At 41.3% G+C, this 25,061-nt stretch overlaps 1 protein-coding gene across 2 annotated transcripts in view; it reads right to left on the minus strand.

Annotated features, from left to right (window-relative positions):
- Positions 1–25,061, minus strand: part of OGT (O-linked N-acetylglucosamine (GlcNAc) transferase) — a 52,370-nt gene that overhangs the window by 5,432 nt on the left and 21,877 nt on the right. Inside the window, exons 7-21 of one of the 2 annotated variants that reach the window (XR_005079784.2) lie at positions 24,676–24,871; positions 24,277–24,417; positions 22,623–22,723; positions 22,317–22,470; positions 22,126–22,227; positions 21,656–21,835; positions 20,153–20,311; positions 19,908–19,997; positions 14,919–15,044; positions 13,790–13,960; positions 13,559–13,675; positions 13,298–13,468; positions 11,154–11,306; positions 5,126–5,304; positions 383–472 (exon numbers count right to left, since the gene is read on the minus strand). Coding sequence is in view for 1 of the 2 variants with exons in the window: in XM_037126716.2 (XP_036982611.1) it covers positions 220–472; positions 11,154–11,306; positions 13,298–13,468; positions 13,559–13,675; positions 13,790–13,960; positions 14,919–15,044; positions 19,908–19,997; positions 20,153–20,311; positions 21,656–21,835; positions 22,126–22,227; positions 22,317–22,470; positions 22,623–22,723; positions 24,277–24,417; positions 24,676–24,871 (2,114 nt within the window). In the remaining variant the exon portion in view is untranslated. Of the gene's footprint in view, positions 1–219; positions 473–5,125; positions 5,305–11,153; positions 11,307–13,297; positions 13,469–13,558; positions 13,676–13,789; positions 13,961–14,918; positions 15,045–19,907; positions 19,998–20,152; positions 20,312–21,655; positions 21,836–22,125; positions 22,228–22,316; positions 22,471–22,622; positions 22,724–24,276; positions 24,418–24,675; positions 24,872–25,061 lie in introns of those variants that run through there. The other variant, XM_037126716.2, reaches the window with a different exon arrangement.

Here is a 25,061-nt window from a genome sequence, read left to right on the forward strand (position 1 = left end):
AGACTGAGCATTGGCCTGCGAACCAAATGCTCACCGGCTCGATTCCCAGTCAGGGCACATGTCTGGGTTTCAGGCCAGGTCCCCAGGAGGGGGTCCGTGAGAGGCAACCACACATTTTATGTTTCTTTCCCTCTCTCCCTCCCTTCCCCTCTAAAATAAATAAGTGGAATCTCTTTAAAAAATAACAAGGAAGATCCCAATGATTTAGCTGCAACTTACCTGGCATAGTCACCATAGGTGTCCCAGCCCACAGGACATCCATGCCTGTGGTGTGCCCATTACAGAGTGGGGTGTCCAGGCAGACATCTGCCAGCTGGCCTCTCCTGACATGTTCCTCTTTAGGAGCAACAGGTGAAAAGATGATACGGTTCTGGGGAAGGCCCATGTTTTGTGCATACTGTTGGATGTTAGGTTCTCCTACTGCTGGAAAACGCAACAGCCACAGCACACTATTGGGAACACGCTTCAGAATCTAAAACAGGGAAAATAATAATTGTTAACAGCAGCTCTCCCCTTTTCAAGAAAGGTTCCTATAGATAGATCTCTAATAATTCGACCAACTCTATTCTTTTCACCCAGACAGCAGCCTACTATGAACTGGTCTGTCCTTCACATAGATGAATTAATCAACTGAATATCGGTTATTGTCCTGCTGACTCCAAAGAGAGTTAAAAGAAAGAAGAGAGCCCTGGCTGGGTAGCTCAGTTGGTTAGAGCGTCCTCCCGATATGCCAAGGTTGCAGGTTCGATTCCTGGTCAGGACACGCATAAGAAGCAACCAATGAATGCATAAACGAGTGGAGTAACCAATCAATGCCTCTATCTCTCCCCCTAATCAATAATTAAATAACAAAAGAAAAAAAAAGAGGACACTGATGTAAGAAGACACAAGACAAGATAAACTACTGGCAAAATCTGAGGCTGCTATGTCCCATGGGAACTGCTACCAGCAGAGATTTTGTAGAAAAGACAGCAATTTTCCACTTCAAGTTTTACGTCATCCACTGTGACACAACAGTTAGCTCACTCTTGCCTCATTTTATTTGCCTAATCCAGATCAGGTGTCAGCAGACTTTTTTTGTGAAGGTTCAGAGAGCAAATATTCCTGGCCTTCCAACCACATGGACTGCATGCTAACTTTAGGCTCGGTTCTCCCCTTGTTACTGGAAGACAGCCATAGTCAACACAGAAACAAGCAGGCACGGCTGTGGGTCAATAAAATGTTATTTACAACAGCAGGCAGTGGGCCAAAGTTGACCCACAGGCCACAGTTTGCCAACCCTGGATTTAAGTCTGTCTGACTTAGTGTACCTCATGTGTTCACCATCCCCTCTGAAAGCCATAGGAACCAATGACATTTCAGAATTCGGAATATTTCAGATTTTTAAAAGGGTGTACAGGGCCCTGGCTGGTGTAGCTCAGTGGATTGAGCACGAGCCTGTGAACCAAAGGATCGCAGTTCGATTCCCAGTCAGGGCACGTGCCTGGGTTGCAGGCCAGTTCCCAGCAGGGGACGCAGGAGAGGCAACCATACATTGATATTTCTCTCCCTCTCTCCTTCCCTTCCCCTCTAAAGAGAAATAAATATAATCTTTAAAAAAAAAGGCTGTACAGGGCACGTGTAGTACATTACATCCAGCGGTGAGTCCCTGTAAACAAACACATCAGTGTTTCTGCATTGAGATGCAGGAATATTCACACTAAATGTAATAAATAAAAGACCATCAATAGAGTAGTTCGGGTAATTTTGCTGCCAAATATATTTGCCACAAATGTAGGACAAAACTTTCTAGTTATCAGATCTGTTCTTGAATGCTGAGAGGTGAGGAGGATTAAGGGACGATAAGCCTGCATATGCATCTGCTGCTGCTTCTCCTCCACCCTCCCCTCTCCAAAGGAAAAAAAATAACCAAACAGACATTAATCAGGAAAGAGATCAATAAAAGAATCATCTGCATTTCAGCTCTCTAGAATAAGAGCAAATTATGGATACCAAAGGTTAGAACCTTCAGAGGTCCTACTTATGCAAACTGGTCTAATGAGCTAAAAGGTAATGACATGAATGGATCCCTTCCTAGGTATAGGTCGATAATATTGCGAGAAAGTTAAATACGGGTGAGTACACGTGACAACCTTTTGCTTATCGGTTTAAACCATGGGTTGGCAAACTACAGCCTATGAGCCAAATCTCGCATGTTGCCTGTGTATTGAAAATCAAGTTTTACTGGAACATACCTACACGCGTTCATTTACAGAATGTCTATGGTGTTTTCCTGCTACAATGGCAGAGAAGAATAGAGTGACCGGGAGTATGGATTGCAAAACGGACAATTTTAACCGTCTGGCCCTTCAAGAAAAAGTTTGCTGATCCCTGTTTCTGAATACATAAATTAAAAGGTTTCATAAGGTGTTATTTAGACACTGGAAGGAGAGATCAAAAATGGCAAGAAAAGTTACAACTCTTTTGAAGATTCAAAATGAGCACAACCCACCAGAAGGTCAAGACAACAGAGTAGGTAAATTAATCTCTCCTCCCACAACCACATCAAAATTATAACTAAATTACAGAATGATCCTCACTGAGAACCACCTGAGGACTAACTTATCAGAATTCCCATAACTAAGGATGTAAAGAAGTGTGGTTTCTACCACACTGGACAGGTAGAAAGGGCAGAGACGCGGAGGAGGCGAGCCCCACACCCACAGTGTACTAAGATTAAGAGAGAAGAGGGCTGTCTTGGCTGTGGTGGTCAGCTCCCACGAGGAGCTCAGGGTCCCAGGCACACAACAGGCTCCCCAGCCTGGGACACCAGTGATGAAAAGAAAAGTCCCCATAACATCTGTGAAAACCAGGGGGGATTGTGTTGGCAAGCAGACAAAGGGCTGTGGGAGAGTGAGATGATGGGCTGTTCTTAAAGGGCCGGCACACAAACTCCCTCCCTCTAAGCTCCAGGGGGAGGGCAGCAGCTCAAAAAGCACTGGGCACAAATGACAGAGAAATAAACTGACTACCTTCATGGTGAGGGCTGCAGGGCCAGTGGTCAGGGCAACTGTCTCTGGGGACTGAAGCACTGCCAAGTACCACCGTCCCTTTGTTGAGCACTCCTCCCACCCAGCCAGCCCAATGAAAGCAGATGCCAAATCTGTGCTCTCCGTTAACCTGCCTAACACCGTACATCTTGCCCCGGGATTCCCTGAGAGCCTGCCCCAGCCAAGTCTCTTCACCAGGCCTGAGCCTCTTCCAGTGGCTCCTCCACAGGAACAGTCTGCCTCGGCTAACACTGCAGACTCACTCAGAGGACCACAAACCCCACAGGAGTGGTGGCTGTCCAAGGCTTGTGCTGCTGACTTTCTCAAAGGTCCTCAAGATGTACAAAAGCAGCAGGCACCCTAGGCTCACGCAACACTCTCTCCAAGGTTCACAAGCCCCATACGAGCAGGAGCTGGCCTCGGCAAAACTGTAACTGCTGCCAAGCAGCCCCAAATCTCGCACAAAACTGTGTCTGTTTTCGGCCTGAATCAAGAGCCTCTCCTAAGAGGTTCCAGTGGCCAAGCTTCAGAGTGCATCAAAACCCCACGGAGCCAGCTCCCCAACAATTACACCCAAAGGGCAAAATCAGCTTGAACAAGAGTCCCGCTGAAGTAACTCCCACTATGAGGGGCCAGCCGCCAGACAACAGCTCGGCTGCGGTAGGCATGACCAGACTACACAGCCAGTCAGCAGGAGGGTCACCTCTACCTACTGACATATCAGCACCAACCAGGGCCTAACTACGACAGGAGGGGAAACAACCCATACGAGGAACACCCCTGGAGGACCCAGCTCAGGTGACATGGGAGACTGTGCCACTGAGCCCCACAAGGCACTTTCTATAGAAGGTCACTAGGTCCAGACTGAGACGGAACAGATCTACTTCATACATGAAAATAAACACAGGGAGGCAGCCAGAAGGAAGAGATAGAGGAACAGACCCCAAATTAAAAAAAAAAAAAAAAGACGCAACACCAGAAAAAGAACTAAATAAAATAGAGGCAAGCAATCTATCAAATAGAAAGTTCAAAACACTGCTTATAAGGATGCTCAACGAACTTAGGGGAAACACAGATGAACTCAGTGAGAACTTAATAAGGAGAAAGATACCATAAAAAAGAACTGGTCAAAAATCAAAAACAAAACAACTGAAATGAAGACTACATTAGATGGAATCAATAGTTCATTAGATGTAGCAGAAGACTGAAACAGCGATTTGGATGACAAGGTAGTAGGAAACACCCAATTGGAATAGCAGAATGAAAAGAATCTTAAAAATGAGTATAGTTTAAGGGACCTCTGAGACAACACTGAGTATAACAATATTCGCATCACAGAGGCACTGGAAGGACAATAGAGAGAGCAAGAGATTGAGAACCTATCTGAAGAAATAGAGACCAAAAACCTCCCTAATCTGGTAAAGGAAAACAATACCCAAGTCCAGGAAGCCCAGAGGCCTGAACAAGATGGACTCAAAGAAGCCCACTCCAAGACACGTCATAATTAAAATGGTAAAGGTTAAAGATAAATGGAGAATCATAAAAGCCTCAAAGAAAAGCAGTTAGTTACCTACAAGAGAGTTCTGATTAAGACTGTCACCTGATTTCTCAACAGAAACGGTTCAGGCAAGAAACTGTCAAAGTGATGAAATGAGTGATCCAAGATGTCACTGGAATAGGTGGATGTTACACTTCCCTCCCTCCAAAACCAAACTCAAATTACAACTAAAATATAGAACAATCAATCTGAATAACCAACTGAAGACTAGCTGGAGAGAAGTTTCAAAACCAAGGATTTACTGAAGAAGCCACATTGAGACTGGCAGGAAAGGTGGAGACACAAAAAGGGTTGGCCCCATTCCCACAGGTGGCGGCTGAGATTCGGGAAGGACATCCCAGCTGCACAGGTTCCCCTAGGAAGTATGGGGTCTCAAACCCACGCTGGGCTCCCTGGAGCCAGAAAGAGGTGCCCACATAGCACCCGCCTGTGAAAAGTACTGGGGATCTGGTCCGCCAGGGAGAGTCAGGACTCTGCTTAGAGATTCAGCACCCTCTTAACGTGCTAGTGCACAAAATTTTTGTTTGCAGCCACTCACCCTGGGCTCCGGCGGAGGGAGGGTGGAGTAGACTAGAGTCGTGTCAGGAGAGACTGGGGTTTGTGGCTCTGGGGAAAGACCTGAAGAGACAGCCGTCAGGATACCTGTGCTGAGTCCATCTCCCACACTGCAGACAACATTGTTCTTGGGTGGAGCACTCCCCTCCTTACGGCATCAGCCTGGGGGGAATACATTAACGCCACGTTCTGGAATCCTGTCGCCCCACAACATGGAGCTCACACCATGCTCAGGAGTCAGCTGCCTGGGCTGGCATGTAGAGATAGCCCATGCAGACTCAGGGGTTGTCAGTGACTGAGTTGTGTGGCTTTGAGGCAGGGGACATTCCCATAATTTCCTGAGAATGTGACTGGCAGCGCCTGCCCTACAGAGGAGATCTGCCAGCCCCACCCTCGGGGCTCCTGGAAGCCCCACCCTCCCCACTTCTGGCAGGCCCACCCTGCTGAGCTCAGGCTCAGGGCATAATCTAGGACACATGGGGTCGCTTGGCTCTATGACAGGGGTCATTTTCCCTTCACACACCCGACCAGTGCAGAGCCTTACCTTCACATGGCCAAATCTCGGTCTCTTTGGGCCTGATAAAATAGGCTGGCCTCACCCTGATGACTCTGTGAAACCCTGCCTCAACACCAAGGTGTAGTAAGGGCACCCAAGCAGTGGTCATCTAGACTTGGTGTACCCTGGGACTTTTGCTGTGCGGCCTCAGACCCAGCACTGGCACTGAGTTTGAACCTGCATCACCCTGGTGAACAGCACTCACACCTACCTGGTGACTCACTGAGAACCTACCTCATGCAACTTGAGTACTGCCAGAGGCTCTTTCAGTGACTGAGCCTAACAGACAGTGGACAGGTGGAGGCAGGCAGAGCCGGATCTACGGGTGCCTTGAGCCTTTTGCTGACCTGCCCCCAGATCCAGTGCTGGTGGAAGCCAGCCTTGGTGTACAGGTTGGTCCTTCCAGTGCACACCAAAGGACCATCAGGGGCAACCACAAACTGTGGATCGTCCTGTAGCTCCGAACAGGCTGCCCACAGCCAGTCACAGGCAACGATTGAAACTAACCTGCACCAGAGTGCCTGCCAAGAGGTCCCCAAAGAGACACACCCAGTGGCCAGATTCAGATAATATATGGCAGGATCCAATTAGCTTCACAAGCAGCATAGCCAAAGAAAGATCTCAGTAGGCAACAGACCCTGCTGAGGCAAAACCCACTTACTGGTGGTCAGCACCTGAACAGCACCTCATACACTGTGGACAGGGTTGATCCTCAGAGTCAGCAAGCTTCAGGATCCTCCCCACAAACAGGCCAATAGCAGTTAAGACTCAACTGCAACAGGAAAGATCACATAACCCACAAAAGGCACATTCCCGGAGCACCCAGCTCAAGTGATCAAAGAGACTGCACCACTGGGTCCCACAGGACACCTACTATACATAAGGCAACCCCACAAAGACTGGGAGTCAAACCAGATCCATCTAATACATAAAAACAAACACAAAGAGGGAACCAAAATGGGGAGACAAAGAAACATGCCCCAAATGGAAAAACAGAAGATATCTCCAGGAAAAAAGCTAAATAAATAAAACCAAGGCAAGCAATTTACCGGATACAGAGTTCAAAACACTGATTTTAAGGATGCTCAAGGAATGTAGTGAGAACTTCAAAAGCATGAAAAAGGACATAGAAAGCATACACAATAACCAGTCAGATACGAAGAATACATTATCTGAAATGAAGAATATGTCTACAGCCATACCACCCTGAATGTGCCCGATCTCATCTGCAACAAAGAACATACCAGAATCAATAAACCATAGGTTAGGTGAAAGAAAGGCTCCAATCAACAATTTGGAAGACAAAGTAGTTGGAAACACCTAATCAGAGTGGGGAAAAAAAAGAAAGAAAGAAAGAAAAAAAATGAGGACAGTTTAAGAGACCTTTGGGACGACATGAAGCATAACAACTTCCACATTATAGGGGTACCAGAAGGAGAAGAGAGATGGCAAGGGATTGAGAACTTCTCTAACCTGATGAAGGAAAAAGATACACAAGTCCAGGAAGCACATAGAGTCCCAAACAAAATAAACCTAACAAGGCCCACACCAAGACACATCATAATTAAAATGCAAAAGTTTAAAGAGAAAAATCTTAGAAGCAAAGAAAAAAGCAGTTTAACACCTACAAGGGAGCTCCTACAAGAATGGCACCTGATTTCTCAAAGAAACATGTCAGGCCATAAGAGATAAGAATGAAATATTCAAAGTGATGAAAAGCAAGGACCTACAAGCAACACTATTTTACCAAGCAAGCAATCATGTCAAATGCAAAAACAAATACGGAGCTTCCCAGGCAAGAAGAAGCTAAAGGAGTCCATTACCACCAAACAATTATTATAAGAAATGTTAAAGGATATTCCTGAAGAAGAAAAGGAGGAACATAGTTATAAAGAATAAAATGGCAATAACTATATACCTGTCAATAATCTAATATTTCCTTCCTTTCTTTTCAGAGAGGAAGGGAGGGAGAAAAAGGGAGAGAACCATCGATGCCTAAGACAAATATCAATCAGTGACCTCCCACACACACCCTGACAGGGGACCAGCCCACCCACAACCCAGGCATTTGCCCCAATGGAAATCAAACCAGTGACCCTTTACTTTGCAGGATGACCCCAACCAACAGAGCCATGCCAGCCAGGGCTCAATAATCACCTTAAATGTAAGTGGCTTAAATGCTCCAGCCTAAAGACATAGGGTCCCTGAATGGATAGGAAAACAAGACACATATATGTTATCTACATGAGATCCACCTGAGAAAAAAAATAAAGGGATGAAAAAAGATACTTCATGCAAATAAAAAAAAGATGGGGTAGCAATACTTATACAAGATAAAAGAGACTTTAAAACAAACATAGGAGCACCTAAATACATGAAGCAAATATTGATGAACATAGAAGGAGATATGCCAACAAACTGACTGCAATACAGTTACAGTAAGGGATTTTAACACCCCGGTGACTTCACTAGATAGATGTTCTCAAGAGAAAAATAACAAGGAAACAGCAGGCTTAAATGGCACAGCAGACCAGATGGATTTAATTGATATCTTCAGAGCATTTCACCCCAAAGGAGCAGAATATACATTCTTTTCAAGAACAGAAGGTACAGTTTCTAAGATACACACATTAGGACACAAAACAAGTCTCAATAAATTTAAGACTGAAATCTCATCTAGTATCTTCTCTGACCATAATGGTATGAAACTACAAATCAATCACAAGAAAAAACCTGAAAAACACACAAAGATGGGGGGGGGGGCTAAATGACATATCACAAAATAATGAATGGCTTAACAATGAGGTCAAGGAAGAAATAAAAAACAATGCCTTGTAACACATGAAAGTGAGAACAAAACAACTGAAAATTTATGGGACACAAAAACAATTCTGAGAGGGTAATGGATAGCATTACAGGCCTACTCCAAGAAAAAAGAAAAATCTCAAATATAAACAGTCTAACTTTATACTTCAGGGAACTTGGGAAAAAAAACAAACCAAACGCAAAGTTAGTAAAAGAAAGGATATATTAAAGCTCGGAGCAGATATAAACAAAACAGATTTAACAAATAATACAAAAATCAATGAATCCAACAGCTGGTGCTTTGAAGAGATAAACCAGTTTGACAAACCTTTAACCAGATTCATCAAGGAAAAAAGAGAGAGACCCAAATAACTATAATCAGAAATGAAAGTAGTATCAAATGACACCGCAGAAATACAAAACACTGTTAGGAAATCTTACCAACAAATACATGCCAACAAATTGGGACAATCTGGAGACAATGAATAAGTTCCTGGAAGAAACATACAATCTTCCAAAACTGAATCAATATCAGGAAATGTGAATAGACCGATTACAGCTAATAAAATCAAACCAGTAATCAAAACATTCCCAGCAATCAAAGTCCTGGGCAAATGGTTTCACAGGTAAATTTTATCAAACATACAAAAAAGAACTGATGCATATCTTTCTCAAACTATTCCAAAGCTTTCAAGAGGAAGGAAGACTCAATTTTATAAGGCCAGTATTATCCTACTTCCAAAACCAGATAAAGACACCACAAAGAAAAAAAAATTATAGGCCAACATCCCTGATGAACACAGATGCTAAAATCTTCAACAAAATATTAGCAAACCGAATCCAGCAGTGCATTAAAAAGATGACACACCATAATCAAGTGGGATTTATTCTGGGGATACAAGGTCAATACAACATCTTCAAATTAACAAATGTGATATATCGCATAAACAAAATGGACTACAAAAATCACATGATCCTATCAATGGATGCAGAAAAAGCATGTGATAAAATTCAGCACCCATTTCTAGTGAAAATTCTCAGCAAAGTGGAAACAGAGGGAACATATCTCAACATAATAAGGCCATATATGACAAACCCACAGTTAAGACCAGACTAAACAGGGAAAAACTACAAGTGTTTTTCTTTTAAGATTTGGAACAAGACAGGGATGTCCACTTTCACTTCTCAGATTCAACATAGTACTGGAAGTCCTAGTCACAGCAATCAGACAAGAAGTGGAAATAAAAGGCATACAAATTGTAAAGGAAGAAGTAAAACTGTCATTACTTGCAGATGACTTCACACTGTATATAGATCAAAAACCACTAGAACTGATAAACGCATTCAGTAAATTAGCAGTATACAATATCCAGAAATCAGCTGCACTTTCATACACCAATAATGAACTGTCAGTAAGAAAACAATACCACTGACAACTGCATCAAAAAATAATAAAATACTTAGGAATAAACCTAACCAAGGATGTAAAAGACCTGTGCTCAGAAAAATATAAGACACTGAAGAAAGAAAACTGAAGAAGATACAAATAAGTGGAAGGAAGCATATACCATGTTCAATGGGTAGAAAGAATTAACATTGTTAAAATGTCCATACTACCCAAAGCAATCTACAGATTCAACACAATTCCTATTAAGAGACCAATGGCATAGTTCACAGAACTAGAACAAATATTCCAAAATTTATATGGAATCACTAAAGACCCCAAATAGCCACAGCAATCTTGACAAAGAAAAACAAACTTGGTGGAATCATGCTACCATATGACCCAGCAACTCCACTTCTGAGTATTTATCCAAGGAAACCCAAAACACTAACTTGAAAGAATGTATGTACTCCTATGTCCAGTGCAGCACTATTTCCAATGGCCAACATATGGATGCAACCTAAGTGTCCATTGATAGATGACTGGATCAAGGTGCACTCTATATATATATATATATATATATATATATATATATATATATATATATATATATATATATATATATATATATATATATATATATATATATATATAAAGTGGAGTATTACTAGGCCATGAAAAAGGAATGGAATCCTATAAATCTTACCATTTGTGACACCATGGCTAGACCTCGAGGGTATTATGCTAAGTGAAATTAAGTCAGACAGAGAAAGACAAATATCATATGGTTTCATTTATATGCAGAATCTAAAGAACAAACAAAACAAATAAGCCAACAAAACAAACTAACTCATAGATACAGACAACAAACTGATGGTCACCAGATGGGGGGGGTTGGGGGAATGTGTGAAAAAGTTGTGAAAGGAATTAAGTAGCACAAACTGCCATTTACGAAAATAGTCATGGGGGTGTAAAGCACAGCACAGGGAATGCGGTCAATATTGTAATAACTACACATGGTGCCAGGTGAGTACTAGATTTATCAGGGCTAATCTCTTTGTAAGGTATATAAATGTATAATCACTGCGTTGTATGTCTGAAATAGTATTTGCATGTCAACTCTACTTGGAAAATACAATTGTTTTTGAAAAGAAAAAGTGAGCACAGCAGCTCACGAGTGCGTGGGGAGGTGGCCTCGGCAAGATGATCTGTCTACAGAATCTTTACCAGTCTCTCCGTATTAATGTCGAATCTACACATACTCACATTTGCCCACATCTGCAAAGTAGAAGGGTCAATTTTATACAACTGGTTAAAGTTACAATACACGATGGCATCTTCTGGTAACCCATACTGAGAACGTGTGGTTACAATAATGGTTCGGGGAACCTCCTCTCCAGTGGCAGCCTTATTGTTGATCTAGAACAAGAAAAAGCATGTGATAATTATATTTAAGGTCACCTCAGACCAACATTTTTTCAGCAGTGAAGAATCTTCAAGATGCAAAACAGTATAACCATTAAGAGTCATGTCACCAAACTATAATAACGAGAAAATATTAATGACATATTAAGTTAAAAAGAAAAAAGTTGCAACATTAATTTGCAGGGGTGGGGGAGGACTGCACTATGGAACTTCTCACTCCAGCCAAAGAGTTATCTTTAATTTTTAAAAATATTTTATTTATTTACTTTTAGAGAGAGAAGAAGGGAGGAAGAGAAGGAGACAAACATCAATGTGTGGTTACCCCTTGTGTGTCCCCAACTGGGGACCTCACCCACACCCCAGTTATGTGCCCTGACTGCGAATCGAACAGGCAACCCTTTGGTTCACAGTGTACACTCAATCCACAGAGCTACAGCCAGCCAGGGATCAAAAAGTAATCTTTAAAACCCTAGTAATCCAACAGCAAGGTTTTGCTCACTCTTCTTCAAGAATAAAATGTCCTTTTCTAAATTGTATGCACCCTTCAAGGCTACACTTAAATCATTCCTCCAAGTATTCTTACTAAGACTCTCTCCTCAAACTGATCATCACTTACTATTGAGCATCTATGTACTGCCTGACATTGTTATGTAACTTATTTCTTGTGTTTCTTCTTTCTTCTTTCTTCTAAGACCATTTCATACATATGGGCATTGTGTTCCACACTCAAAATTTCTGTCACTGTGCATTTCAAGAACTATAAGTCAAACACATCTGCTCACATGTCTGCTCTATTGGTTCCAATGCCAGGTAACCAGAGGGAAAAAGAACACAACACTGTCTTTTTAGCCCAACACGCACAGAGCGATTAGTATCAACTCCTCTACCTTCTATTAAGGAGCTGGCCTGTGAGCAAAGAGTTCATTTTAAGCACTCTTGGGACAAAATGTTGTACAAGTAAAAAATTTTAATCCCTGAGAGGTCGAAGATCTTTGCTATATGATCTCTTGAAAAAGCTATATATATTCACTTATTCAAGTCTGCATTATATATGTGGCTAAGACACAAGTCCCAAATTCCGTGGAGAAAACAAAACCAGGAAATTATAATGTGCTGCACTCGATGTAAAGATACATCCCAAATATTACAGAAGTTATAGTACACAAAGGCACCAGGGAAATGCAAATTAAAACCACAAGGAGATAACGCCTCATACTTGGCAGAATGGCTATCATCAATAAGTCAACAAACAAATGCTGGTGAGGACGTGGAGAAAAGGGAACCCTCATGCACTGTTTGGTGGGACTGTAAATTCATGCACCCACTGGAAAACAGTATGGAAGTTCCTCAAAAATTTAAAAGTAAAACTACCATATGACCCAACAATCCTACTTCTGGATATTTGGCTGAACAAATCTAAGGATAAAGACAGGAACAGATTCTTGGAGGAGCTCTCTGAACTGAAAGTCTTAAAGATGAGTTAAGAGTAAACTAGGGAAAGGATGAGTTAGTTACAGAACCAAGTGCACCATTACTCAGTCCCAGCAGAAGATAACGAGATATGAACACAGCAGGCTCTCACTAGTGTAACCTGCTGGCTGAATCCAGAAGAGTTTTAAAATCAGACAAGCCGCCCTGCCTGGTGTGGCTCAGTAGATTGAGCACCGGCCTGTGAACCAAAGGGTCACTGGTTCGATTCCCGGTCGGAGCATATTCCTGGGTGGTGGGGGGTGTGCAAGAGGCAACCACACACTGATGTTTCTCTCCCTCTCTTTCTCTCTCCCTTTCCTCCTCTCTAAAAATAAATAAAAATAAAACCTTTAAAAAATCAGACAAACCTATATAAGATGCCAATTTCCTCTGAACTCATTTTCTCCTCTATGGAACAGGAATAATTATACTTACCTGCTAGACTTATTATGAGATTTCAAAGAGATGAATGAATACCTGGTGGTACATATTATGCTCTATTATTCACTTCTCACCTGTGTAGTTGCCAGTCCATTGCTAATACTGAATCCATTAATTGTTATCTGAATTTGTCCTCTGTTAATCATTTCAATAACCGCTTCTGCAATAGTATTCATAGGAATAACTGGCATATTAAGAGCTGTGTTACTGCTGTCCACATTGTCTCCTCCTTCAGGACATTTCATCTTTAAAAAATGGCACAAAGTGCATCATTAGGGAAAAGATCCCAAACGCAGATAACTTTATTTCACTGACAACATTGACCAGGTTCTGACCTTGACAATTTTCACATCTGGTAAACTATCAAGAAATGCTTTGAGGTCGATGCCATTCAGAACAATCCGATTGTCATAAATGTGCCCGTTGGACTTGAAATCAATGACTGCCTTTTTCTAAGTGGGGGGAAAAAGAAGTTTTAGACATGTCTTTTAGGATGCATAGGGACAACAGCAAGAAAATGACTACAGTTCTTTGTAATTCCCCCATAGCACTGTTTTTCTTCCTACCTTCAGATGAGGAAACATATTAGCATGATCGCCAATAAAGAAAGTGTGGGGCATATAAGCTAATTTCTCAGAATATTGCTCAGCAACTTCGGCTGGTGAAGTCTCCTGATCCGTGATGATATAATCCATGAAAAGTGCCCCACTCGTTCCGGGGTATCCCAGCCACATTGCCTAAAAGAAAACAAATCAGACCAAAAACTAAGAACCTTCATCCAAAGGCTCCAAAATTAAGTATGTAAACAAACAAGGGGGACTGACTGAAGTTTCATTAGCCAGGGACAATCAAATAGTATTTTGGACTAATGTCAGTGCTACAATGCTTTGTCCATTTACAGAACAAGATAGTACTACAGGGGCAAGTAAAAGCAGATTTACAGTTGTGAGTATGCAAAACAGTTTATTCCTTTTTTTTTTTTTAATCCTCCCCCAAGGATATGTATATTGATTTGAGACAGAGAAAGAGAGAAACATTGACTGGTTGCCCACCATTCGTACCTGGACCAGGGACCGACGCCACAACCTAGGTATGTGCCCTGACCGGGGATCAAACCACAACATTTTGGTGTTTGGGACAATGCTCCAACCAAATGTGCCACCCGGCCAGAGCCAGAGTTTATTCTTGTATTATTATTTATTAATTATTGTAGTTATTATTTATTTGTATTACAACTTTCACCCACCCCTGTATTTATACCCAAGTATGGAATGCATGTCTCTGTTATCTATGTACTGTGAGTAATGTGTTTTACACTCAAAATTCTCTGTCCCTGTGCATTTCAAGAACTATTCTTTTCGCCCTGGCCAGGCAGCTCAGTTGGTTGGAGCATCATCCCATACACCAAAAAGGCTGTGAGTTCAATTTCCAGTCAGAGCACATACAGGAAGCAACCAATCGGTGTTTCTCTCTCCGCTCCCGCCCAGCCAACCCTCTCCTTTCCTCTTTCTAAAATCAATAAACGTGTCTTTGGGCGAAGATTAAAACAACAGAAGAGACCTATACTTTTTTCTCTTAAAATCGGGCATGTCTGCTCTATTGTTTCCAATACAAGGTAACCAGAGGGGGAAATAAAAAGCACATTACTGTCTTTTTAGGCCAATAAACATTGTGAGCGATTTTTAATTCCTTTACCTGAATAGGAGCTGGCCTGAGAGCAAAGAGTTCATTTCGAGCACCCTTGGTATAACCATTCATATTTACAAGAATGTGTATACCATCCTGATGGATGCGATCAGCTGCTTTTCCATTGCATGGAATCTATGGAATAAAATAAGAAGTCATTATGTGTAATCTCAGACTAATTCAATTCGTTTTAATGGCATTAAGAAGAATTCAGATTCCCAGATACTCGAGTGGTAAGAACACAAATTACAGTAATGCAGGGTAAAGATATGGTAAAGCACTACAGAAACTGAATATATCTGACCTGTGAACAACACGGGTTTGAACAGTGTGGGTCCTGTTAGACACAGGGTTTTTCCCCAATAAATATACTGGAAAATTTTTTGGAGATTTGTGATAATTTGGAAAAACTCAACAGACAAATCACATAGCCTAGAACTATTGAAAACAATTAAGAAATGTTAGAGTTAAGCCATGAGTGCATAAGATATATAGATAGATACCAGTCTATTTTCTCATACTCCCATAAAATATACACAAATCTATTATAAAAGTTCAAGCTGATCAAAACGTACACACTTACAAGCAGTTGAGAGAACTGTAAACAAAGATGAAGATGTGCTATTATATCATAACTGCATAAAATGATCTGTAGTACATACTGCACTAGCAATAATAATTTCACAGCCACCTCCCGTTCCTATTGCAGTGAGCTCAACTGCTGTGAGCATCTGCTTAAAACTCTGTGTGATGCTGGTCCTCTGTGTGAAAGTTCCTGTCTCCGGTAAAGTGCATATGGCAGTCAAAAGTGACTTCTCACAGTTCTTGTGTGCTTTCCATCGCATTTGGAACAATACCATAAACCTTGAATGAAACACCAGGCAACCCACAGAAAGTGCCACTTGTAATGCTGAAAGTGCTCCCAAAAAGCGAGAAGTCATGACATGGTAAGAGAAGAAAAAATTGAACAGCTTGTTATGCAACACTGTAAATGGAGGTCTGCAGCTGTAGTTGCCTGCCATTTCCAGTACACGAATCCAGCACAGGGGCCATTAAAAAACAGAAAAGGAAATTCATGAAGTGTCTCTGCAGCTCCGCCAGCCAGTCTCAAAAACCTTGCACTTCTGTGAAGTACCTTGCTACCTTGTATTGAAAGTGCAGCTTTTATGTGGGTGTCAAAGTGCTGAAAGAAAGGCATCCCTACAGATTCTAATATGATTCCAGAGAAAGCAAAGCCGTTATATGACAACCTTAAAGCACAAAGAAGGTAAAGGATTTAAAGATAAAGAATTTAAAGCTAGCAAAATAAGGTGTGATAATTTTAGAAAGAGGTTGGGCTTAAAAATGGCAAGGTAACAGAATTAGCTTCTGTCAACCAAGAGGCAGCAGACAAGTTGCCAAGCGCCACTTAGAAAATGATTAAGGAGAAGGAATACCTGCCTGAACAGGTTTTTAATGCAGATGAAAGTACCCTAATCGGGGTGGGGGCAGGGATGCCACAAAGGACATTTATTAATAAGGAAGAGAAGCAGGCACCGGGATTTATAGCAGGAAAGGACAGACTAACTCTGTTTTGTGCAAATGCAGCTGTGCATATGATCAGGACTGCCCTTAAAGCTGCTAACCCCCCACCCCACCCCAGCCAACACTGAACAAACAGATAAACACCAGCTGGCAGGCTATTGGTTTTACAAGAAGACCTGGACAACAAGAATCCTAAGTACTTGCCAGGAAGAGCCTGCTTTTTAGGCTTTTTGGATATTGGACAATGTCCGAGTTGAACTGGGGTTCAGAGTGAACATGTCAGAATGGACTACTAGCCCCCAAATGCAACGCTTCTAATTCAGCCTCTAAATAAGGGTATCAGAGTCATAAGGACCTGTAAGGTTCATACACGAGGTACTCCATGGAAAGATTTGTCAACTCTATGAAAGAAAGAGAACCCCAACTGAGAGAACATCATGAAAGTCTGGAAGGATTCCTTCCGCCACTGAAGATGCCATTGTTGTTACAGGAAAGGCCATGAAAGCCATCAAGCTTGAAACAATAAATTCCTGCTGCAGAAACTGTGACCAGATATTGTGTGTGACCTCACAGGATTCACGACAGAGCCAGTCAAGGAAATCATGAAAGAGATTGTGGATATGGTGGGAAAAGGCAGGGAGGGGGGCTGACGGGTTATGGATCTTAGAAAAACTGAACAGCTAAGAGCGCCACACCCAGGGGAATTAACAAAAGATGACTTGAGGGAGATGAGTGCTTCGGGAACAGTGCCAATCAATGAGGAAGAAGACAGAGAAGCAGCGCTAGAAAAGAAACTGAACATCAGGCAATCTGGCAGAAGGGTACCGATTATTCCAGGCTGCTTTTGACTGCTTTTATGCCATGAGCCTTTCTATGATGTGGACACTGCAACTAAAGCAAATGGTGGAAGAGGGATTGGCACCATATAAAAACATTTTTAGAGACCTGAAAAAGCAAACACTGCAGACAGAAATTAAGAATGTATTTCTGGAAAAGTTATGAGTGTGCCTGCCTCTCCTACCTCCTCTCTTCCACCTCTACCTCCGGTGACAGCAAAACCATCCCCTCCACTTCCTGCTCCTCCACAAACTCAATGTGAATCCCAGGATGAAGGCCTTTATGATGACTCACTTCCACTTAATGAACACAGGAAACTATCTTGCTGTACAGTTAATAATGGCAAGAACGGTATGAGTCATTTCTGTGTCATCATCATCGCCTACATAGTCATCAATGTAGAACATCATGTGCAAGACTTGTATGGAAGTGGGTAGCCTATCCTTAAATAGGTATTACGTGAGTACCATTTCATGTTAAATTAAAAATGTGTGAGTTTTCTTACTGTTTTATAACTTGGCTTTTAGAGAATTACATTGCCATACAGCACGCCAATTAGGCTATAATCACAGGTAAGTGGTTTTGTAAAAACGTAACAATGTTTCCAATATTCTGTTATGATATGATATAATACTACATGCCACAAAAACTTTATACCGATTCATTCATGAATGTATAGGCTACGCTACCATAAAGCAATCACATTGCTGCTGCTTTATTATCAAGGCATGAATTGTTATACTTACAAAATAAATGTCTATGTTTCACGTAATCTTTTCATTTTTCATGTCCAGTGTTAGTAAAACACAGAACGGTGTTTTAAATCATGTGAGCCAATACTGAGACAGGTTCTGACAGATGATTCATTTTATAAACAATGTTTCATGACTGATAAACACAACTCAATGCTATAAATATATTTTCTCTCCATTATAACTTAAGATTTTCTTTTCTCTAGCTTACTTTACTGAAAGAATACAGTATATAATACATATGACATAAAAATGTGTTGACTATTTGTTATTAAAAGGCTTCCAGTCAATAATAGGATATTAGTAGTTAAGTTTGGGGGGAAAGTTATACAGGGGTTTTCAACTACATGAGTCAGCATTTCCTACATTACTCAAGGGTGAATTGTACAGAAGGTGTTTACTTCCAGACTGAATGTCAGAATTAACAAGGCTTCATACAGTAGTTGGTATTTGAAATGGGCCTTCAAAGATGGATGGAAGTTTAAGGGAGTTGGGCAGAATACACTCTCAATAGAGAACAGTAGGAATAAAGAACCAGAGTAAAGTGTATAGTAGGTTTAAAAAATGGCAAGTAGAGCACTTCCATTTGGTACAGGGTATACATGAAGGTGAATAGTGGGTGAAAAGTATTGGCAAACAAGGTCATTGTCAAACTTATGAAGGTTGTGAAGGCCATGCTGAAGAGTCTAGATTCAGTCAATAAGCAGTGAGTCCTTGCCCTGGCTGGTATGGTTCAGTGGATTGAGTGTGGGCCTACAAACCAAAGGGACACCAGTTTGATTCCAGTCTGGGCACGTGCCTGGGGTTGCAGGCCAGGCCCGCAGTACGGGGCACAGGAAAGGCAACCACACATTGGTATTTCTCTCCCTTTTTCTCCCTCCCTTTCCCCTCTCTAAAAATAAATAAATAAAATCTTTTTTAAAATAAGCAGTGAGTCCTCGAAAATCTCAGAGGTGGATGGAGGTACTTATGATTCTCAGTCACAAAGACCAACCCTACATCAAAAATGGTCATGTATACTTCCAAAGCAACAGCTATATTGCAAAAGATGTTGATACATGTTATGTATTAAAATGACAAGTCTCATAACCCTCCTGCTAAGACCTTACAGACTCATATATGAATCAAAGATATACAATACACTGCATATCATTATTAGTCGCCAAAGTGGCCTATAGAGTCTATACAAAAATCACTCTAGTCTGTACCCTCAGCAAATAAATAACCTCACAGGTTTCCATCTTAATTTAGCATAAAACTTAAACTCCTAGAACACAGGTGGCAAACACAGGGCCTGCAGGCCAAATATGGCCCTCTACCTTATTTCATCTGGCCCGGCACCTTGTTTCTACCCGGCAGCAGCACCAAGCTCTTGCTTAACTGTTAAGGGGTAATTACATTTATATGGTCCTAAAATTACACTCCACCCTTTGAAGGCAACCACAAGGCTGATGTGGCCCCCAGTGAAAATGAGTTTGACACCCCTGTCCTAGAAGAAACAGCAATAGAACAAGTATAGAAATGAAGAAACCAAAGGTCAAGGCCCATAAAAATAGATGAACCATTTTTAAATGACTTATTTCTTCTTCTGGGCCACCACTTTGTTCAATTTATTCAGTTAATATTAAGTGTCTACTGTCACAAGTGCTGGCTCAATCCCCAGAAAAGTTTTATGTCCAAGCACAAACATACCACATTTCTATTTCTCTCAGCTAAATCCATGCCTCTTATAAATGTAAATGATCAAGGAAATACGATCAAAGCAATTGCCCAGAGGTAGGAGCTGAGGTTAAATACCTGTCATGAAAAATACAAGCCATAGGCCAATGGTTTTAGTTACTATTTGCTCAAAACAAAAAGGTGGCAGCGTAAGCGTTTCACGCACCTGAGAGAGATCAATGAAATGATTGGCTTCTGCCATCACTTTAACCCGGAAGTTTGTGCCATCATCTGGGCTCAGAGCGTAACAGAACACCTGAAAGGCAGCACACAGCATATTTAATGACCTTGGCCCAAACGTTTCCAAAGGACACTGGGCTTAACACCTAATGGTGCCAATAAAGACACACTGTGGCTCTATTTGGTTTGTTTTATAAACAAAGAGTGGCGGCAGGGAAACACAGATCTTACCTCAAATTTATCAGGATTGTGCATGCCTGGAATGGACTGCATAAGGTGAGAAGTAGGATGATTCCCAAAGTCAGAACTCACATAGCCCACACGCAGTCGACCATCACTGAGCTTCAAGTCCTTTGGATGTTCATATGGCGGTTTATGAAGGACATTAATCTACCAATGGAATCCAATGCATGTTAATCAAGTTGAGTCTACATGCAAATATTCATCTAGAAAAAAATGACTAAAACACACCACCAAACCTGCACCTCACTCCTGTTGGGAATGGTTTGCCCAAAATACTTCCTTTAATTCACATAGCCAGTTCAATGCAACCTTAGCAGTTTATATAATATGCTTCATACTTTTGCCTGTTCTCTCAGAAATAGCCTGAGCAAATCTAAAAGTTGTAGGAAGGAGGCAGTGTAGACAGAGCATGACAAGCCCTGCATTTTAGAAAATTTTGTAGGGAAGTATTTGAAAAAAACACAGAATATATACCTAGAAGTCCGATATATTCTGCCAAGCAAATTTCCACCTTCAGTCAAGTATGTAGTGTTCTAGTTCTCAAAAGTGAGTATAAAAGACCACATCATGGTTTTCTTTCTCTTTTAATTTTCATTGAATTTATTGGGGTGATATCGCTTAACAAAATTTCAGAGGTACACTTCTCTAATACATCATCTGTATGTTGTCTTGTGTGTTTACCACCCAAAGTCAAGTCTCCTTCCATCACCATTTATCCACCCTTTACCCTCTTCTACCTACCACACCCCCTTTCCCTCTGGTAATCAATCACCTTGCTGTAGTCTGTGTCTATGAGCTGGGTTTTTTTTCCTTTTGCCTTAATCCCTTCACCTATTTTACCCACCCTCTCACCCCCCTCCCATCTGACAGCTGTCAGTCTGTTTTGTGTGTCTAAGAGCCTGTTTCTATTTTCTTTTGTTCACCGGATGCACCTGGACAGTATTATGCGCGGTAAAATAAGCCAATCAAATACTATATGATTTCACTTATACATGGGATCTAATGAACATTGCAGCTTTCAAATGAAAGAAAAACACCATCGGTCCATAGTTAGTATTTCAGTTAAGAATTTCACCCTAGCTGGTGTGGCTCAGTGGATTGAGCGCCAGCCAGCCTGGGAACCAAAGGTTGCCAGTTCAATTCCCAGTCTAAGGCACATGACTGAGTTGTGGACCGGGTCCCCAATAGAGGGCTCACAGCAATGACACATTGATGTTTCTCTCCCTCCTTTCCCTCTGTCAAAACAATAAACAAAATCTTTAAAATTAAATAAATTCTATTTAAAAAAAGAATTCTACCTTGTGGGATAGCCTAGGTTCTAGGTGAAACAGGACACAAGGGAAGAAGGGGCTTCTGTGGTAGCTGACAGTTTCATGTCTCACCTTGGATGGGGTTTACCTAACGATAACTTACCAAGCAGCACATGTGATTCATGTAGTTTCTGTAAGTGTTTTACCTTACAACCAAAAGATTAGAGCAAAAGAGTCGTACCTTATCCAAGCAGAGGTTCCCGTGCCTCTCGGCAATAGCCTTCCTGAAGCCATGAGAAAGAGGATAGAGCATACTATGATGAGGATGCACAGAGGGCAGCCTATTCTTCTCTAACTGGTCAGCCACAATGCTGACCAACTTCTTCATTCGCTCATCATAGTCTGTCCAGTCACATACAATCTAGAGGAGGCAAAAAAAAAAAAGTTATACAGAAAACCCTATTGCGGGATTTCACATTTTACTGGTCTTTGGCCTAAAGAATGTCAGTCAGATAACCTATTCAACAATGCTGGCTCCAGGCAGGCTTTGATTAATAGGGCACATAACAATACAAAAGTGATTACAACACGGGTCCCCAGTAGGGGGCGTGCGAGAGGCAACTGTCTAAAAATAAATAAATAAAATCTTTAACACCCCCCAAAAAACAAAAGTGATCACAACATGCCAATCACTGGCCTATTATTCTTTACCTGCAGGCAATGAGCCAAGTTGCAATAAGCATCCGGAAAATCAGGTTTAAGTTTCAGAGCAGTGCGGTAAGAAGCTATTGCTTCTGGAATATTTCCCGAATCCTGGAAATAAAGAGAGTGGTGTGATTAAAATGTTGCTGAAAGTCAAACATTAGGGGCCAAGATGCATGCAGTATAATAAACAGGAGTACCTTGTGAATAGAAGCCAGATTGCTGTGGGCATCTGCAAATGCAGGGTTAATCTGAATGGCCCGAGTGTAACACTGCAAGGCTCCCTGGACGTCCTGCATCTCCTTTAGCGTGTTCCCCATGTTAGAGTAGGCATCAGCAAAGGTGGGACTGATTCTAAAGGAGAGGACATGGGTTTCATTTACCAGATACAAAAACCTTAAAACCTCCTGTACTGTGAATTTAGTCTGTTGTTATCAAAAGTCGTTTCAGCATGCCAAACATTTAAAAATTTAACAAAAACAAAGAGAAGGCTGTGAGTCTCTTACCGAATAGCCTCCTTATAATGCATCAGAGCTTCCTGCAATTTTCCTTGCTGCTGCAGTACGCTTGCTAAATTTGAATGGGCAGCAGCAAACTCTGGGAAGACCTATAAAGAGTCAAGAAAACTGAGGTTCAGAAAGACTGCTAGAACAGCAGTAATGACTTAACCACAACAAGAATTTTGCTGTTACCTTTATACCCCTACATTTCTCTCTGCCTTCCCCAAGACTACTCATTCTTCAAAGACAAGTAGCTCAAATTCTATTGGGTTGGCCAAAAAGTTTGTTTACTTTTTTCCTGTATGATGGCTCTAGTAATGCTTACTTGTCTTTAACTTCATTCAAAACAATATTGTTAGCCCTGGCTGGTGTGGCTCAGTGGACTGAGCATGGGCTTGCAAACCACAGGGTCACGGGTTTGATTCTCAGTCAGGGCACATGGCTGGACTGTGGGCCAGATCCCCAGAAGGGGGTGCATAAGGGGAAACAACACATTGATGTTTCTCTCCCTCTTCTCCATTCCTTCCCCTCTCTAAAAATAAGTAAAGGAAATCTTTTATCAGCATGCATTTCAAAACATTTTGTGCAGCCATTTTAATATGGAAGGTGAAAGAAGATATGCAACATTTTTGGTGTATTGCGCATTATTATTTCAAGAAAGGTAAAAACACAACTGAAATGCAAAAGAAGATTTGTGCAGCGTATTAAGAAGGTGCTGTGACCTGTCAAACATGTCAAAAGTAGTTTGCAAAGTTTCTTGGTACTATTGACATTCTGGCCAAATAATTCTTTGTTGTGGGGCTGCCTTATGCATTGAAAGATGTTTAGCAGCACCCTTGCCCTCTACCCACTAGAAGCCAATAGAGACAGCCTACATACTCAAAATATCCGAATCAATAGTTATTGGTGAAAATGAAGTCCTGGCTGCTGTGGCTCACTGGATTGAGTGCTAGACTGCAAACCCAAGGATCACCAATTCGATTCCCAGTCAGGGCACATGCCTGGGTTGCAGGCCAGGCCCGCAGTAGGGGGCACAGGAGAGGCAACCACACACTGATGTTTCTCTCCCTCCCTTCCCCTCCGTCTAAACATAAATAAAATCTTTAAAATAAGTAAAAGCTTTAAAATTTTTAAAAAATATTTTAAAAAAGAAAATCAAAAATTCATCTTTTATTTTACAAAAAAAAAAAAAAAACCCTAAACAGACCTTTGGGCCAACCCAATACCTCTTCTTTTATTTTATACCACCTCTTCTATTAAAAAATAAGATAGGCCTTTCTTCATCTTAATTTATGCTGATCACTCCAGCTTTTCTCTCTTCTGAAATCTCTCACTTCCAAAGTCCTACCACACCTACCAACCACTATTAAAGCCACCAGGCACTGAAATGATAGATTTATTGGTAACTTCTCCTGAACCATAGCTTACTACTGCTCCATTTTTCTGTGCAGATCTCATCAACCCATAACTTATCAAAGTCAATGTAGAGATTTCCTTAAATGTCACACAGGACCTCACTCATCCCTTAGGTATTCGGTTACTAGATCAATGAATGGGTCAACCCCTATTTTCACAAAAGAGGTGGTTGACAGGGCAACCTGAACTGCCCTCCTTTACTATCACAGAGACAAAATACCCAGCCCCATCACCCTCAACATACTTCTAATGCTTTCCGATACAAGCGAACTGCCTCTTCAATGTTTCCCTGTTCTCTTTTGATATTGGCTAGGTTATTCAGTGAGTCGGCATGGGTGGGGCACAGCCGGAGAGCTGTATTATAACAATCTTCTGCTTCAGCAACCTAGGAAACAAAGCACACTATTCAAAACCTATACAGAGGAATCCCAGAACCACCACTCCTATTGTTCTAACAATTGCTTAGTTAAGCCTAATAATGGCTGGTGAGATTCCAGAAAACAGATATTCTTGCCATTCTTTCTCTCAACCAAAACTCCAAAGGAAAACAATTTACCACTGAAATATTTAATACAACATGTACAAAAAGACTTTTTAAAATCATACCAGGTAATAAGGAAATAAACTGAATAAAATTCCTTACACTGCCCTTCTCTTTGAGAGCATTGGCTAGGTTGCAGTAAGCATCAGGGAAATGTGGTTGCAGTTCAATAGCTCGCCTGTAGGTGTCTATTGCCAGATCTATTAGTCCTTGCTCATAGTATACACAAGCCAGGTTGCCGTGCACCACTGCATGATTTGGACTCAAGCTTAGAGCACGAAGGTAAGCTGCCACAGCTCTGTAAATAAAAACACACACACACAAAATGCAACTAACTTTTACTGGATGCTTTGTTACAACTAATTCATGCTATACTATACCTAAGTATATCAATTAATCAAAATTAGTTACAATTAATTCATGCTATTGTATCATTAACCTCAATTAAAATTGTACCTTTATATAAAATACAGTTTAACCTCAAATCA

Source organism: Artibeus jamaicensis, unplaced genomic scaffold, assembly GCF_021234435.1.
Source record: "Artibeus jamaicensis isolate MK-2021 breed Jamaican fruit bat unplaced genomic scaffold, CSHL_Jam_final scaffold_2375, whole genome shotgun sequence".
Lineage (NCBI taxonomy): Eukaryota > Metazoa > Chordata > Mammalia > Chiroptera > Phyllostomidae > Artibeus > Artibeus jamaicensis.